The sequence below is a fragment of the Chlamydotis macqueenii genome, chromosome 8 (assembly GCF_036417535.1).
Source record: "Chlamydotis macqueenii isolate bChlMac1 chromosome 8, bChlMac1.mat, whole genome shotgun sequence".
Classification (NCBI taxonomy): domain Eukaryota; kingdom Metazoa; phylum Chordata; class Aves; order Otidiformes; family Otididae; genus Chlamydotis; species Chlamydotis macqueenii.
The window spans coordinates 27,107,847-27,124,392 of record NC_141563.1 but is presented as its reverse complement, the minus strand read 5'-3'; the positions used below and the strand labels follow the sequence as shown (position 1 = coordinate 27,124,392).

Genomic DNA, 16,546 nt, shown 5'->3' with positions numbered 1-16,546 from the left:
GCACTTTGACACCCTGGAGTCGGGTGCACCAGCCTGTTTCTACTGCAGCCTAAGGCAGGCACGTGCTAATCCTGCGCGGCGACAGGGCCACCTCCTCGCTCCCCGTCGGGGCCGCAGCATCCAAATGCAGCCTGGAGAGGGGCTGCAGGGCCCATCCTGCCTATCTTGAGCTTAAGAGGAGTTTTGACAGTGAATTTGGACAGCAGTGGCTAGTAAGGGTATACTCACTTCCCAAAGGTAGGCAGAGCCAGACATCTCCTGTGTGCCCTTTCCAAAAATAGACTGTTCATCTTTTTATTTGTTTCATTTACTGCCTAACATGAGGCATAAAGATGTGGCTGTTCTAATAAACAGCTTTGCAGGACGACTGAAGTGGACACCAGCCGGCCTTGCCAAAGGTTGCTCAGCAAGGCCAGGTAGGGCTGGCAAGGTGGCTCGTGTGCCGAGGGCTCCCTGCTCATCCAGGACGTGGGGGAAGCTGGTTCTGTGGCACAGTTCTTTGAAAAAACCTTTGAGTGCCATTGTGTGAAGAGGGCAGAGCACCAGGGAGGGTACCAGCACCCTGCAGCAGGAGGATGAGATCTGGATACAGTCCTCCCACATTGCTGAAAGTGGCAGGAGTGTCCAAGGGCAGCACCCGTTTCCACTAAGTGGGGCCAGACCCAATCGTGGTGTCCCCACATTCTGTGTGTCAGCCCCTCTTCTTCCCCCCGCAGCTCTCGGATGGGTTTGTGCTCCAGAAATGGATGTTCCCTGGGAAAGGGCACTGCTTGCATCTTCTCCTGCGTCCTCCCACGTCCAAACCCCAGCCAAACCGCCTCCTGCTCAGTGGCACTGCGGATTTATTTGGCAGAGGACAAACGCCCTCCGCTCTCATCACCCTGACCCCTTAACTATTAGCACAGATGTTTAATCTGAAACTTCAGCAGGTGCTGTGCTGGGCAGAAGTTGTTTTCGTGCACCCGGTGCCATTCCACGAGTGTTTGGGGAGCACGGTGCACTGAGAAAAAGTGTTTAGATGTGAACAGCATTAATGCTGTACCTGGTCAGTCTGGAGGCTCCTCTTGCCACCGCGTTTGTAAAAATTAAATGCCTCTTATTAGCGGTGCAGTAGAGATCTGTAATACAGAAAGGCAGGGATGGATGGAGTTGGTGTCAGGGCAGCAATTGCTTATCATGCCTTATCTGGGAATATGAAACTGTATTGCATGACATCCAGAGGCAGGCTGAATAGATATGCCAATTCATCTCGAGCCCAGGCTTTGACAAGCTAGACTGCCCTTGTTGAAAGGCATCAGTCAAACAAGAGCTGCTGGCTGCTTTTCCCTTTCTTATACTTTCTATTGCTCCCGCGCTCCCTCTCCCTCTCTAGCTGCCTCCCCTCCCTCTGCCTTTTTTTTTTTTTCCTAAGCTTTTTCCACACAAAATTGAAAAGCTTTGGAAATAATAATAATAATAAAAGCCCCCCAAACTAATACCATTTTAAGTACACCCCCCTCCCTCCCCAAATGGGATTGATAAGGAACCCCAGTGTATGAAGGCATGTTTAGATAACATTGAGAATATTATAGCGAGTGAGAGAAAGTAGGGGGAAAAGCTTCCTGCCGCGTCTAAGCCAGGAAAGGCGACGGCACCCTGGCTAATACGAGTGTTTAATATTTGATGTGTTGGGATAAAGCAGGATCACCTTCGAATTGAATTGAGTGTCAGAATGAGAATCTATTACTGAAATTCTTGTGTGATTTGACAGCAAAGCAGACGATGTTATTCTTCACTAGTTACTGCAATCTTCTCCCCTACATCACTTAAATATTTTTTTCTTTGCTTGAGTAAACACACATTATCCTTTTTTTTCCACCCTCCTTTCCTTTTTTCTCTCCCTCTTTTATACTTATTTTTTTATTTTTTTTCTTAAATCAAACCTGCCTTTCGCAGGGCTGATGGAGTAGATTGTTATTTCTTTATTTGTCCTATTAAATGGAATTCCTGATCATTTAATCCTGCTTTTGTAAGTGATTTAAAAATACTTGAAAAGCTGTGAATGCGGCAGCACTTCTGACTAAACTGCTTAAAAGGGACGTGTTATACCTGGGTTTAGCTTCTGCCTCCCAACAGCCAGCGAGGGTAGTGGGCTCCAAGCGCTGCCGGGACTGAGCCTTCCCAGGCTCCGTGCCTCTGACCTGCTGGACAAGCTTCCCTCCGTCCCTTCCCTGCAGCAGAGGAGCTCTGCCGTTGTCAGCCAGGGCTTGGCAAGCTGCTGCTTCATTACCTGCCTCTTTAATTGCCTTCAGCCCCAATCCAGCAGCCCTGCTACCAAATGATTTGGCGGTGGGGTCAAGCCCTAATTGTCATTAAATTTGCCTTGTGTTGTGCCAGAAAGTCTGCATGGCAAGAAATCCCGGCAAGAAATGTCCACATCCCATACTTCAAGTGGGCTTCAGGTGGTGTGCAATTAAAATGGGATGTCAGGGGACCACCCTGGAGTCCCCAGCGTCCTGGGTGCCGTGTGGGGTTGGCCTCAAAGGCATCCCCAGCCCCAAAACCTTACGGTTACTGGATGGCACTGAAAACGCTTTAAGCTGTGTTTAAAAGCCCACTTAGTTGTAGACATGACCTCTTTTTTTTTTTAATTTCCCCTATACAAAGTAATATAAAATCTTGACACCTCCTCATGACAGCAGTGGAATGAGGGGAGTTAGAGGGAAATGCTTATTTTGAGTGGACATGGCACACAGCTGAGATGACAAGAGGAGGAAGGTACTTTTGCTGTTGTGCAGTCATTTTCTCCACTGTGAAAATGTCTGGGGGTTGGCTCCGGTCAGCTGGCTGCTGTGCCCGGCCTGATCCTGGGGGAGCTCCGCCAGCACCCGCTGCTTGCCGAAGCCGTGGGCAAGGGAAGGACAGCTGGGAAGATCTCTCGGATGCTTTCTATCTGTTTTAGAACATGTTTTTCTCAGGCATATTTTTGAAATTCTTAATGGAAACTTTCAGCAAAAGCCACCACTTTTTTTTAATTCCTTAGTACACACTCTTCAGCATCTTCTCAAACCGCTGAGCCCCTTTGCTCTTGGGATGATTTCTCCAAAAGGAAATATTTTCTTCTTGCCTTACGATTAGCAGGTGAAACATTTAAAATCTCTTGATGGGACATGAAAAACGTCAAGCATGCCAGGCTGGGCAGGGCAGGAGGAGGCTCTGTGCTGGCCCTGGCAGTTCTTGCTGCCGTGGTTTGTGGACATGCTTGTGTTCTTGCAAAGCACAGAGCCCCTCTTCCCTCCTGCCCTTCAGGTAAAGCAGCCAGGGCGGTGCAGTGCCGGCAGCTTTTGTGGAGGGCAGAGGGGCTGGAGGCTGGCCGAGCAGGTCACAGTGTCAACATGTGCAGAAAGGACAGGGTTGGCTGTGTTGGCGGCGTCACCTTGCACTAGCAGAGCTCCGGCAGCTCCACAAGGACCAGCCCCGTCCCTCCGTGCGCGTGCGGGAAGGATTTGAGGGGCTCCACGTGTAAGTGAATGTCCTGACCTATGTGCAGGTGCCCTGTTTGCATGATGTTAAATCTTGTCTTAATGTGACTGCTGAACACCGGTTTTTGTGAAGTGTGCCGGGCACTTCCCCATAAATAAATGATGGAGCATTATTCAGTCCACTTAGATCAATACATCAGCTTGACAAGTTCCAGTTCTGGGAATTTTCTGACCCCTTGGAACATCTTCTCTGCAGCTGTGCAGCTTATAAACCGTGATGTGTAGCCCAAACAAGCTCCAGAGAGCAGGGCATCAGGACCTGGCTGTGTTGGCACTGCCACCTTGCCAGCCCCAGCATTACTGGGGACGGGGGCTGCTTTGCACTGGGATTGAAGGCAAGGGCAGCCGCCAAACTGGGCAGCGTTTTTACAAGAACTGGACAAATCCTGTGTTCTTCCCTCTGCAAGCGGTGCCATGGCACTGCCCAGCCTCAGAGGTGTGCCCTCCATGCGCTCCCATCCCAGTGCGGAGGAGCATCTGTAACCCCCAGCGTTACCAGAAGTGATCCGCAGAGCTCTTGTTTCAACCTCTTTGCAAATTGAGGCAGCGGCAGCGTGGCCACCGGGAAGTTTTGTGACCCAGTACAATAGGAGAATGATCTCAAACCCTCTTTGCTTTATTATAAAGCCATCCCCAGATGCTTTGATTCTTACACACGCAGCATCTCCCTGCCCAGGCTGCTTGTACCCCCGTGTCTTATCCCTTGGTAGCTCCTCACTTCTATTTTTTGGATTTTCTTCAGTTTATGTGAGGTGCAGGTTACCTGAGGACTTACCTCCCCATACTGGCACTTTTAACAGGGTGTGGATGATCCGTAGTGCTGGCTCTGTGCGTGGAAACACGGCGTATTCCCGATCTCCCGCAGCTGTTATCTCACATTTATCACAGGAGTATCCGCTTACCTTGGATTGGAGATCCCTGCGTCAGGGACCCAGGGCGGTGTTTGTCTGTGAGCTGCTGCGTATGCCTATGGGATTGTATAAGTAAATAAATATAATTAATAATCATCTGACTTCAGAGCAGCATTGGCAGGGAGGTAAATGTAGCCTTCGCGGAATTACAAACAAAATCAGGAAAAAAGGGAGACCTTTCTAGGAGCTGGTACGAATGGAAATAATTGTGTTCAAGCTGCTAGAAAATTATTCTGCAGACATCGTTTGGGTGAGTTTTAGCAGATCAGAGGTAGTGAGTTTGTTTCTAAATTAGAATTTTGACCAAGATCATTTTAAAATAGCTTTTTAAAAAGATGCCTGCATTTTTTATCTATTAAAATGTGGATGAAAATAAAATGCCATGAGGTCCTGGCCCTGCTTCAGTCTCTAACCTGGACGGGAGCAACCCAGTGCCTGCAACACCAGGATTGAACCAGAGGGAGTGACAAATTCATGTGATTTCCTGGCAAAAAGGGTTTCATGGCATTTTTTAAAATCCTTCAACTTGTGAGCGAACCACAGGCGTCTCGGACTTTCTCACGGTTTGCCGCAGGGATAAGCGCTGAAGGGGCAGGGACCTGTGCTGCTGCCAGTGACCGTACGGGGCTGGAGCAGCGGTGGAGCTGGTGGGAACGCGTCTGCGTTTCCTGGCGGCTGCGGTGAGCCGGTGGCCACAGCCACCCCGGCAAGCTGGGGAGCCCTGTCTTGGGGAGCCTCCGGCATTTTCTGCCTCACGTTAACAGTCAGAAGAAGAACTTTCCTGTTTAAAGATTAAACATTGTCTTTAAATATTAAACAGCAAAGCTCCTCGCTCTTGATTGCGTGGCTGCTGCTGGCAGGCAGCTCAGAATTGCCAATTTTAATTAGAAAACTTTATTTTCCAACGCAGCCCAGCGATGGCTCCTCCTCCGGGCCGTGGCTGGCTGGCCTCTGCCCTGGCCTGCCTTCATCCCTGCCTCTCTGCCTCCATTTCCCTCTGCCCGCAGCAAAGTGATGGTCCCTGCCGGCCCCGAAGTGTGAGCGGCCTCGGCTGGGACTGATCAATGCCCCCAGCACTTCCTTCCAAAACCCCAGGAAAAACAATTAAAACCCGATCGATCCTGCAGGCAGCTTTGAATATGCATAAGTGCACACTTGACCTTCAGTGGTCAGGCCACCTTCCAGCCCAGCTGCTTAGCCAGTTTGCTCAGGTACTGCGGCTGTACCGAACGACCTTCATCGGGGAAGCAAAATGCCACGCGAGGATGGGCCTGGTGCCGATCCTGGGGCCGCGGGAGGCAGGCAGAGGGTGACACCAGCACCCAGCTGTCAGGAGCTTTCCAGAGCTGTCCTCGTGGCTTTCCCGGGATCCTGCCAGCCTCCTGCTCTGCTCCCTCTGTGTCCCAGCTGGGATCTGAGGGATGCGACTGGGCTGGGAAGGCAGCCTGTGATACGGGACCTTGGATCCTGCTGTGACCTGGTGCAGGGACAGCACTGCTCCCTCCTCGTCCCATGTGTCCTCCTCCAAAGCGTGCGGGGACACCCCTTCCCCGGAGATGCCCCGCATTGCTGGCGACCAAGGGCCTGGACCTGCTGGTGCTGAGTGTGGGGATCTTCCTGTGCTGTGCCAAGGCTTGCTTTTTGGGATGGAGCCCAGGAGAGGGAGCCACACACAGAGCTGCTCACCTAGGGCCACCCAGCAGGTGGGTGGCAGGGTCCCATCCTGCACCCCGACCCCCGGCTCCCCCCTGCCCCGCAGCTGGCTGGCCTGCATCCCAGCCATGGCAATGAAGATACCAGAGCGTGTTTGTTGAAGGCAAAGGAAACCTCCTCGTTGTGTACACAAAGTGTAATTTTCAGTGAATTATGCGTAGACTTAATTAGGAGTTTTAATTGCTAATCATCTCCCAACAGGATTAGCAATGCTGTCTATTAATTATCTGTGGAGCCCTCTGTTTTGCTAAGGCAGGAGTAACAAGCCAGCGTGAATGGTTACGAAGGCCAGTAATAGATTAACTCCCCCAAGCCCCGTAGCTCCCTGGCGGGCTGCCGGCGGCGGGGGCTGCGCTGGGCAGAGCAGCAGATATGGAGGGCAGAGGGACTGGCAGCAGGTCCCTGTGGCAGGCAGGTGGGTGGTGGGCTGGCGGGGGACACCGCGCAGCTCCTTTTGCCGAGTTCGGCTCCGTTCCTGATGCAGAGAGTGTCTCCCCCAGCATTCCCAGCCCATGGAGGGTGTCGGCGATGCCCAGCCATGCCGCAGCCACGGTTAGCGATGATCCCCACTGCAGGAGGAAGATAGGGGCTGCTGGATTGACCTGATCTCATCTGAGGACAATGGCCCTCACGGCAGCAGAGATAGCGCCGGCGTGAGCGACGCTAAGCCCACGCGCCCTTCTTACTGCTCACAATGCGGCACTGAGCTTAATTCCTCAAGATGAAGAAGATATGTGGCTGTCAGGCTGTAATTACAGCCGCATGTGTGACACGGAGGCCCGGCTGCTTTTATGTTTGCATTGTCCGGTGGGTTTTGTGCTGTTCGGGCTCCCAGCTGCCTCGCTCCTGCTGGAAGCCCTGCCAGGGGACACGGTGGGGATGGAGCAGGCTCCCTCTGGCCAGGCTGCAGGCTCTGTGTGGTGGGGTGAGCAGTGCTGGCTTCCAGTGGGGTTTCTCCCAGTGATGGAGAGCCCCGAGGCGACTGGGATATGGGAATGGAAAGGAGAGGGGAGGCTGGGAGGGCTGTGCTTGCCGGAGGGGCATGGGCACCCCTTTCCAAACCCCCCTGACTCCTGCTGCCAACCCCATCCTTGGTGAGGCAGGAATGGGGGGATGGTGTTGGAGAAACCCAGGGACATGTGGGATGAGCTGGCAGCCCCCGGTTCACCCCAGCACAGCAAAGGTGGTCTCATGTGATGCCAGTCCGGCACGGTGCCCAGCAAACCTCCTGAGCGTTGTCACCTGTGCGGGACACCACCAGAGGCCCTGGACACCTCTGAGGAGCATCTGGTGGGACAGCCAGGGTGAGAGTGCTTTACGCAGGCGGCTCCAGCAGAGCTGCTGCGAGGGTGATGCACAGGTCCACACTGAACACAACAAACACAGACCCACACCGGCCCCAGGAGCAGCCAGGCCTGGGCGAGTAGAAAATGTGTCTGCACTTGGGCTGTGCACCCGTCTGACCCTCTCCTTCTCTCTTCCAGGCGTACAGCTTTGCCATGGGGAGTTGGCCAAAGAACGGGCTCTTAGACATGAACAAAGGACTGAATCTACAGCACATAGGGAGGCCTCACAGCGGCATAGGTGAGTGACGCCGCCCCGCGCCCTTCCCGTCCCCATGACTGCTGCTCCGGGCGCGTGGGATGTGCCTCAGCTCTGAGAGTGTGGCCAGGCTGAGGTGCTGAGAGGCAGCCAAAGGGCTGCAGGATCTCCAGCTGGTGTAAGGGACAAAGATGTGGTAGGGCAGGATGGGCACGCGGCTGAACTCTGTCCCTGGCACACCCCAGTGTGCCAAACGCACCTGCCTGTCCCTCTGGCTGGGGAACTGCTCCCCTCCTTGGCCGCTCTGCAGTGCTCGGCCTGGGGTGGACGTGGGCAGCTCCAGGGCTCGCGCGGTGCCTGGAGCGCAAGGCAGGAGTCCCCCGGCTGAGCGGGATGCTCTCCCCGTCAGGCCAGTCCTCCAGCTGCTCTGGATGCTGCATCTGTCCTTGGAATGGAGACTGCCAGGCGGTGCAGCATCAGGAGCTGTCTGGAAACATGCTGCAGAGTGAAGATGCGTGGCCTCAGCTGGAGAACTGTATCATCGTCCCATTTGGTCACATGTGTGATGAGTTTCATTGTCGCACAGCCTGTTCCAAGATAACCGACTGAGAGTACCATGCACAGTGATGGAGCTCTATGCTTCCCCTAGCTCTTCCCTACCTGGGATTAAAGTGGTATGAGGAGGGAGACTTTGCTGAGGACACTGAGGCCATATTTCTGCCTGCTGCTTAGCACTGGGGACGCAGAGCTGGGGCAGCAGCCAGCTGCAGCATGGGCAGGAGCTCAGATTTACTGGGCTGTAGGCAGGGCTGTGACTCAGGGCTGCACCACTCTTGCCTGTCTGGTTTCTCTGTGGGACGTTGGATCACCTCTTGGAGACCAGTGGTCAGGTGTTCCCTCTGCCTCCCAGCCATTCATCTGCAGTGACTTGTGAGCATTAAAGTTTGCAAGGAGGTAAGATTTACTTGGAAAAGTCACCTGCTACCTGGGCCTTGAGGAGGCTGTTTAATATTGTTTCAAGACTAACCATTAAACTCTCCAATCAATCCAAGTTAAGGAGATGAATTATTTAAAGCTCACCAGCTTTTAATTAGCAAGCTCCTTTTGAACTATGGATCTAGTTGCATTATTGACAGAGGTAGCATTAAAATTTGCTTCCTTGCCTGGGAGCAGATTTGCCTTGCTTGTGTACCATGTTGGGGGGATCACAGGGAGGGAGCAGGGACCACAGGAGCTGTGTATGCGTGTCCTGCTCTGGGGGCTTGGGCTTTTCCTAGGGTCTCCTGGGGGATGCAGGGTTGTTTTGTGCCTTGTCTTTCCTCATTTTATTTATGGCAAGAGCTCTCTGTTGCTGTCATGTCTTACTCTGACAAAGCGTCCCCAGCTCTGGAGTATAATCTGTCTGCCGATGATTTCTGCCCGCGTTTGTATCGGTGCTGTTGTCTTGCACAGGTGTCTCTGCCTGATGGAGTTCAGAGAGATGCCGTTCATGTCCCTCCCTGCTCCCATCCTTTAGGAATGTTTTGCTTCTTCATTTCTGCCAAACTCCCTCTGTGGGGGAACACTCCCAGATTTTCCCAGTACACGGTGAGCCACGGGCGAATTGCCCATGGAGGTTCAGCATGTCAAGACCCACAGCCAATCTCCCTCTTCCAGCGCTCCGTCGCCATGGCAAACCTGTCTTTGGAAGGGCATTTCCATGGGTGCTGTGAAGGCCGCCAGTCTCCATCTCCCTGTCACTGCCAGCAGTGTGCAAGTGCCCTGTGTGTTGCAGCTGCTGGCTGACAACCCTGCCATGGTGTCAGGGCTGCTGGCTTTGGGGCTTGGTCACCCAGCATCCCTCCTGGGAGGTGGCTTGGGGTGATGCTGGTGCCTGGAGATGTGTCTTGCCTGGTGTTCTGTCAGAGCACCAGCCTTCCAGCCACTTCATTTCCCAGCCTGCTGGCTTTTCAGGTCCTAGTCATGGATCCAGCTCTAGTGACAGCCCAAGAGGTGCTCAGCCAGGGGCCAAGGAGGGGCTGTGTGCTGCAGAGGCAGCCTGCATTCCTTGGGTCCAGCTTTGCTGCCTTATCCTGGAGCAATTGTTGGTCCTGTGCAGCTAAGTCCTCCTGTTTTGGCCGCTGGGACAGGGCACGGTCATCACAATTGCTGACACTCACCCTGTGACCTGAGTAGCCCTCACCACTCTTCCTCCTTCGTGCTCTCGACTGCGTTTCCTTCAGGGCTGGGAGGAGCCATCCCTTGCCCTGCCCAGGGCTGTAAGGAGCCTTGGTCTTGCCCACTCAAACGGATAAATGGCCCCTTCTCAGGGACTGCTGCTGGAAGAGAAAGTGGAGAATGGCAAAGCATGCTGCCTGCCCACCTCTCGCTGTCCACAGTGTGACAGGAGCTGGCTGTGGCCCTGGGGATGCTCCCATGTGGTCTAGAGCCTCCCTTCTCTTTGGTGCTTGGTCCTGGGGTGCAGCAAGCTCGAGGGAAGTTGGGGAGCTGAGAGGAGGCTCCCCAGTGCTGCCTGAGATGGATGTAACCAGGGTCAGCCTCTGATTTTCGTGCCCCTCATGGGTTGCTGATGTCCAGAAGTCTGCAAACCAAAGAGGGCTGAGGAGGGAGCAGCAGGGCCATGTGTTTGCCAGCCACAGCGGTTTCACAAATACCGTGCCGTGCAGGAGAGCCTTCGTGCGGCCCCTTTCCCAGCAGCGTGGGGAGCAGTCCGGAGGGATGCGGGCAGTCCTTGAAGCCTCAGCTCACTTATGCAGGGATGTGCAACATGGATGTTTCCCTTCAAATCTGACAGAAAAATTGCAGTGGATGGCCACTTGTTTTTGCAAACAATTTACAAGGAATTTTGCTGTCTTGCCTGATCAGTTGTGTGTTGGTCTGTTTTCAAATCGCGCTCTGATTCACTGGCTCAGCAGATACCTGCTCCAAATCCCGGCACTTGGCCTGCCCTGGGACCAGTCCCGCTCCGTGCTTCATCTCCTCTCCTTTGTCTTGTTCAGAATCCAGGAGTTTAGGGCACTCGACACTCTGTATGGCCAAGGCTGGATTCTGGATGGGAATCCTGGTGCAGGCAGGAGGGGCTCATGGTGGAGCACAGTGGAGTTTTGGCCCGCGTGCCCTGGGACGTACGGCTGGGCCGACACACCGACAAGCTGCTGAACAGGGCTGACATTCAAGCTTTCATCTGGTTTCTACTCACGAGCAAACAAGCTGCAAATCTTGTCGAGGGGTTAGTAAAGTGGTTTGTGTCACCAAGAGAGTGAGGATACAGAAAATCCGTGAGAGATGGGAAAGGAACAAAAGGGGAGTGAAACTTGTTCTGTCATGCCTTGGGTTGGTAATGTGACTCTAAGGACCAGAGAGAGCTTTCTGCAGCTTCCATCTCTCCTCAAACACAGATTAAATGAGCACCAGCTCTAGAATGGACTGTAGAATCTTGAGGTGAGGATCTTCTGTTTGTCTGGTGTTTTCTTGGCCCTCAAGAAAATGAAGTTTAATCTTGCCGGGAAGTTACTCATCTTACAGATGTGCGCACGTTGCAGTTTCTGAAGCATGTTTGAGGTGCTGCTCGCCAAAAAACAGCTGCAGTTTGTAATGGGGGTCTTGGCACGCTCACACAAAAAGCAGTGTTCACAGGCTCCACACCAGTTCTTGCACTGAGGTCACTCCGCTGAGTTTCAGAGACTGATATAAATCATAAGGATTAAAATTCCAGGCTTTAATTTTGATTTAAATCAGACAATAGGATACCTGAATTCAGTAATTGATTTTTTCTATTTTTGCATTTCTTTTTTTTTTTTTTTACCTATTTCCCTAAAAAGGTGAAGTTTTACTGACCAGCGCCCATCAAACCAAGTGCGGCTCTCCTTACCACTGCCCTATTGTCAAATCTGGTTATTCTTTTATTTGTCAAATGTTCTATATTGGCTACATTTAATATGATCACTTATGTAACATAATATGCCTTTAGACTTAGTTTTTAGGTATTTGTTACATTAGACAAACAGTGAATTACTATGTGTTATTAAGGAGGTGGTGATTAAATTGTTATTTATTATTTGAGTTGTGATGCTTTTGGATAAAAATTGGAATGCCATGCTGAAGAACTCGGAAGTAATTTGAATTCTTTTTGTTAGTAAAATCTTGTTTCCCTTGCATATAGTCAACAGAGAAGGGAAAGTAAATTTCAGAACACTTTTTAGTTAAAAACCCCTGGTGCATGAAGCCAAAGCAAGAGGTGCTGGTGAGTTGAAGGAGTGTTTTTGAAAACCACCCTCTCAAGATTTTAGAACTAGCACATCTCATCCTTTCCCACCTTTGGTTGTCGGTTTATTTGTTTCCCTGATTATGGAAAAGATAAAAGACACACCTTGGTTTTTTTTCAGTGCTTTGTTGTTTCTCAGCTGTGAATGAGCCAGTTATTGAACTGGAAATACACTGAAAAAGGAAAAAGTTTCCAAATCTGCAGAAGTAGCTGCTGCTGCTGGGAAAGTTTGTTTCTCATTTGTCATCTGTGCTTCCAGTGCATTGATTGTCTTTAAACATGATGTTGTGCCTTGCTACTAGTGTTTTTTGAATCTGATTTATTTTAATTGAATCTTTAAAGTTTAGACTTTAGCAAGCAGATTATTTTGATTTTTAGATTTACTTCTAAATGTCTGGTTTGGGTTATTTTTTGGTTTTTCGAGGGGAAAGAGAGTAACCAGGCTGCTGCATCTCTTGCTAGTGAACCTGCAATACCCATCTCAGGCGACCAGGAGTTCTGGACCCGTAGTAGTGCCTGCCTTGACACAATGCCCTCGCTGGGCTGTTCTACACCAGCTGCTGCAATCCTGTCAGCTGTGAGCCTCCATGTGAGGCTTCACCATCTTCCCTGTGCCGTGGTCCCGCCAGCCAGGGCCATGCCCTGCTCCCTCCGTGGGGATCTCCGCCATGCCAAATGGAAAAGCCATACCTGCCTGGGCAGGTCAGCAGCCCCATGCGGTGAGCAACCCAGCAAGCTTCCATGCCCCCCCATCTGTGTCTCTCTTTTTTCATTTACTGATTGGAAATCTCAGAAGGTTAGGGTGTGATATTGTTTCTGATCCAGAGCATTAATTAGGCCTCGGAAAGAAGAAGAGGAATTGCGTGTTTTTAACGGTGAGGTTAATGGGATGCTCGCAGAGTAGACAGTTTTAATGAGCTTCAACTCGATGTGCAGTGAGTTTACTCTTTGTGTTAAAAGGGTCGCACTGCAGTAGTTTGATGTGGATTGTCTCCTGGCCCCCGGTGTCATAGGTGAGCGTCTGTCAGAGTCCAGTCAGAGCGCATTTACTTAGTGACACGATTCTAATTAACTACCTCGAGCTGCCACCGCCGCGGGGAGCCGGGCCAGCGCCTGCCGGGATGCCTCCTGCCTGGCAGAACCATCCCTCTGCCTGCTCGCGTCCCGGCGGTGCTGGGCTGCTCTCCATGCTGACATTGAAGGAGAGGGCGGCGAGGGCCACGCTCGCTAAGTGCAGTGGCGGGTGATGGGCCACCCGCCATAATGGGTGCCTTTGGCTGTCAGCACCCGCTCTCCCCCCGGGAGCTTGACGGGGGCTGATGAGGCTTCACCTCACCCTGCAAGGTGCTGGGAGCTTTGGTGCTGGCAGCCTGTGGTCTTGGGAGCTTGCTGGCTTTATTTCAGCCTCCTCTCATTCTTCCCTGCTTTCCTGTCCCCTTTTTTGTTTTCCTGGCTCTCCCAGCGGTGCAGCATCTGTGGGATCCCAGGTCACCCTTGGTGCCCACCTGCCTCCTCTGCAGTGGGGCAGGAGGAACAGGGGGACAGGGACAGCATTTTGTGAAACCCCACTCTGTTTTTTTGACCACTTTCCATCCCAGCCCTTGCGGCCCCAGCTGGCGGAGCCAGTGCCACCCTCCCCAGGCCTCCCAGGGGGTGGGAGAAACCTTGGAGAACCCCATGCTCCCCTGGAGCAGGCAAACCCTGTTCTTTGTGATGGCACATAGCTGGTGCTGTGCCCGGCGGCAGTGCCGTTTGCACCACACCATCCTTTTGCCGGGGGACAACAAGCGCAAGAGCCGGGTATGGGGCTCACTGCCACGAAGCCGGGCACGGGGCTGCCTCGGGGCCACTGCCCCACGCACAGCAGCCCCAGCCCAAGGCAGAAGGGGAAAGACTCCGGGTTCAATAATTAAAAGAGACTTAAGTAAAAATCAACAGAAATGTCATCAAATGAGCAGTGTCATTTTGAATTAGCGCTTGGAAAGGTCAGGCGGATCCAGAACAGGTGGAGCGGCTGCGTGCCGGGTGTTGCGGCCAGGCGTCGCATCCCGCCACCCAGGGAGGCAGGGTGCAGGGGCGGCCCAGCCGCTGTGGGGCACCCACGGGACCACGGGCACGGGGACAGGGCGGGTGGCGAGGGGTCCCACCGCGAGTGCTGGGCCCCGCATCCCTGAGGAGGGGTGGGGAGGGCCGGCCGGTTGGAGAAGGCGCGTCTGTCAGAGTCCAGTCAGAGCACATTAACGTGGTGACATGATTCTAATTAACTACCGTGAGAGGTGTCACAGCTGGAAAAGCAGTGAGCAGAGACAAGCTTTTAAAAAAAGAAAAAAGCAATGTGACAGTCTTTTTTTTTTCCCTCCTCTTTCTTTTTCTTTTCTTTTCCTTTTTTTTTTTTCACTCTTGTGTGCTCTCTCTCCCCTCCATGTGGGAGTGGATCTAAAGATAATTAGGATGTCTGGCTGCCTGGGAACCTGAGCTGGGGCTCTTTTGCTTTCAGTCATTTAAGTTTTCGACATCTCTCTGAAGGGACTTGGTGGCGCAGTGGATTACTGCGCGCCAGAGTGACAGAACACTCTTCTAATCGTAAACCCTTTTTAGAAAGGATTCTGCTCTCCCTTTTTCCCCGGGAGCAGCGGGGGGTATGTTCTGATCACTGCAGCTCTGTTCCCATACACGCTACAATGGGAAACTCAAGGTCTTTCAGCTGTTTCCTGCAGTTAACAAAGGAGGCACAGAAGAAAGAAAGGAAGGATGATTGAGTGTTTGTGTTGACTGCACTCACCCCTCCGTCCTACCCTGCCAAAAGTTGGTCACGCGCCCGCTGGGGTGGGGGCACGCACGCTTGCCCGACCCCACTGCCTGCCGAGGGGGTCCATCTCAGACCTGGCTGACCCCCAGCAGGACAGCACTGCCGTTGTCCTGGGGCTGCCCTTTGGCATGGCTGCTGCTGTACCCCTCTTCCTCTGGCTTCTGGTTTTAGGACCAGCGCTGGGGACTGTCTGCCTCAGCAAGAAGAGCAGATCTGCTGTCCTTCCCTCCCTCCCAAGCCAGTTGCGATCCTCAGCCCAACAGCTGGCCTGATTTCTGTCCCCGGTGACAGATGAGAAACTTCTTCAATATCACTCTAAACTTACTGGCGTACTGGCAGCACAGGTAGAGGCTGATGGTTTGTATTGTGTGTGCTCTGTCTTACCAATCAGCCAGTCCCAAACCCAGGAGCACGCAGACATGAACTGATCTGTGGTCTGGAGACCCTTGCGCTGCCTCGGGCCCATCCTGCTGTTGGCTGTTTGTCCAGTCCTGTGGCTGAGCCTTGCAAAATATCCCCCTCCATGCTGCTGGAACAACCCTTGTGCTGACCAAGCCCTGTCCCATGTTGTGCTGGGTGGGTAAAACATGTTTGCTGGCACTTGTTCTCCTGCCCCTGTAGCAAGCAACACTTCCCATGCATCCTCCAACGCAGTCAGACGTGTTAGATGAGAGGCCTTGGAAGGTCCTTAACTTTCTAGAGAGCTCTTTCTGTAGAAAGTAGCGACGTAAAACACCCAGTGACATTTTGATTTCCCCGTGGATTCCTTTGGTGCCTTGGTGTCTGTCTGCGATGTGTCCCAGGCGAGGCTAAATTGTAGCGCCTCTTCCCTTACCTGTGAGCAGGGGAAGAGTTTCCTGTTAATGAACATAAACTTTGCAGTTAAGAGCATGGGTTGCCTGCCCTGCTCTGCAACAGACTCTGGTTGAAGGTGTAACGTCATGCTGTCCTGCAGCAGCAATGTGTCCCCAGACCTACCCTTTCATGCCTGCATCCTGGGGACCACGAGGATGCTGCTGTCCCTCTCGGGTTAGCCCTTGTCTCCAGGATTTGGGCATCTGCTCTGTCCCAGCTCTGGCATCATAGAGCTGGTGACTGTGAGCACTGTGGTCCCCCTCTGCGAGGAGGAGAGACTCCTGCCTGAGTTTTACTGAAGATCTGCCTTTAACAAGAGTGGTGGCAGGGGTATGGAGGGAAGGCTGTGTCCGGAGGGATACCAGGTTTAAAGGTGCCCCGCTTCACCTGGTGAGGAACGATGGCGAGGTGCAGGAGGGGAAGGGGTGGCAGCCAGCCGGAGACTCCACCGCAATTTAACAAGTTTCAGTTCCCCTGAGTTCCCTGACAAGACCCCCCTCTAAGTCTGTACAGGAATTCATAAGAATAAGATAATTAGGATGTTTCAAAGCTGCGACCCTCAGAGGAGTCCTTGGATTAATCTGTTTTTTCCCTTAAAGACATCTGTAACTACAATCTTTGTTTCTCTCCTCTTCTCCCCCCCCCTTCTTTTCCCCCCTTGTCTGTCTCTGTATCTCCTGTCAAACAGTTGCAGACGTAAATGACAAAGAAATCAGAAAGAGAGATCAATGCAGTCCAAATTAGCACTTGGAGATAGACTGTGCTGGAGATGTCAGAGCCTGACCCCGGTTGATCTGCCAGCCTCCACCGGTGATATTATGCAAATTGCATCCATCTGGCAGAGCCCAGCGAAGGACTAATGGGGCAGGGAGGGGGCCGTGGCCAGGCGCCTTTGGGAAGGGGAGAGAGTTGGGCGTCTTTGGGGAGAGCG

The 16,546-nt window shown here is 52.7% G+C and overlaps 1 protein-coding gene across 3 annotated transcripts in view; it reads left to right on the top strand.

Moving 5' to 3' along the window:
* ERI3 (ERI1 exoribonuclease family member 3) overlaps nucleotides 1-16,546 on the top strand; it is a 131,523-nt gene that overhangs the window by 86,614 nt on the left and 28,363 nt on the right. For all 3 annotated transcript variants that reach the window (XM_086752903.1, XM_086752901.1, XM_086752902.1), the window contains one exon: nucleotides 7,630-7,729. In XM_086752903.1, coding sequence (XP_086609029.1) covers nucleotides 7,630-7,729 — 100 coding nt within the window. The remainder of the gene's footprint in view (nucleotides 1-7,629; nucleotides 7,730-16,546) is intronic.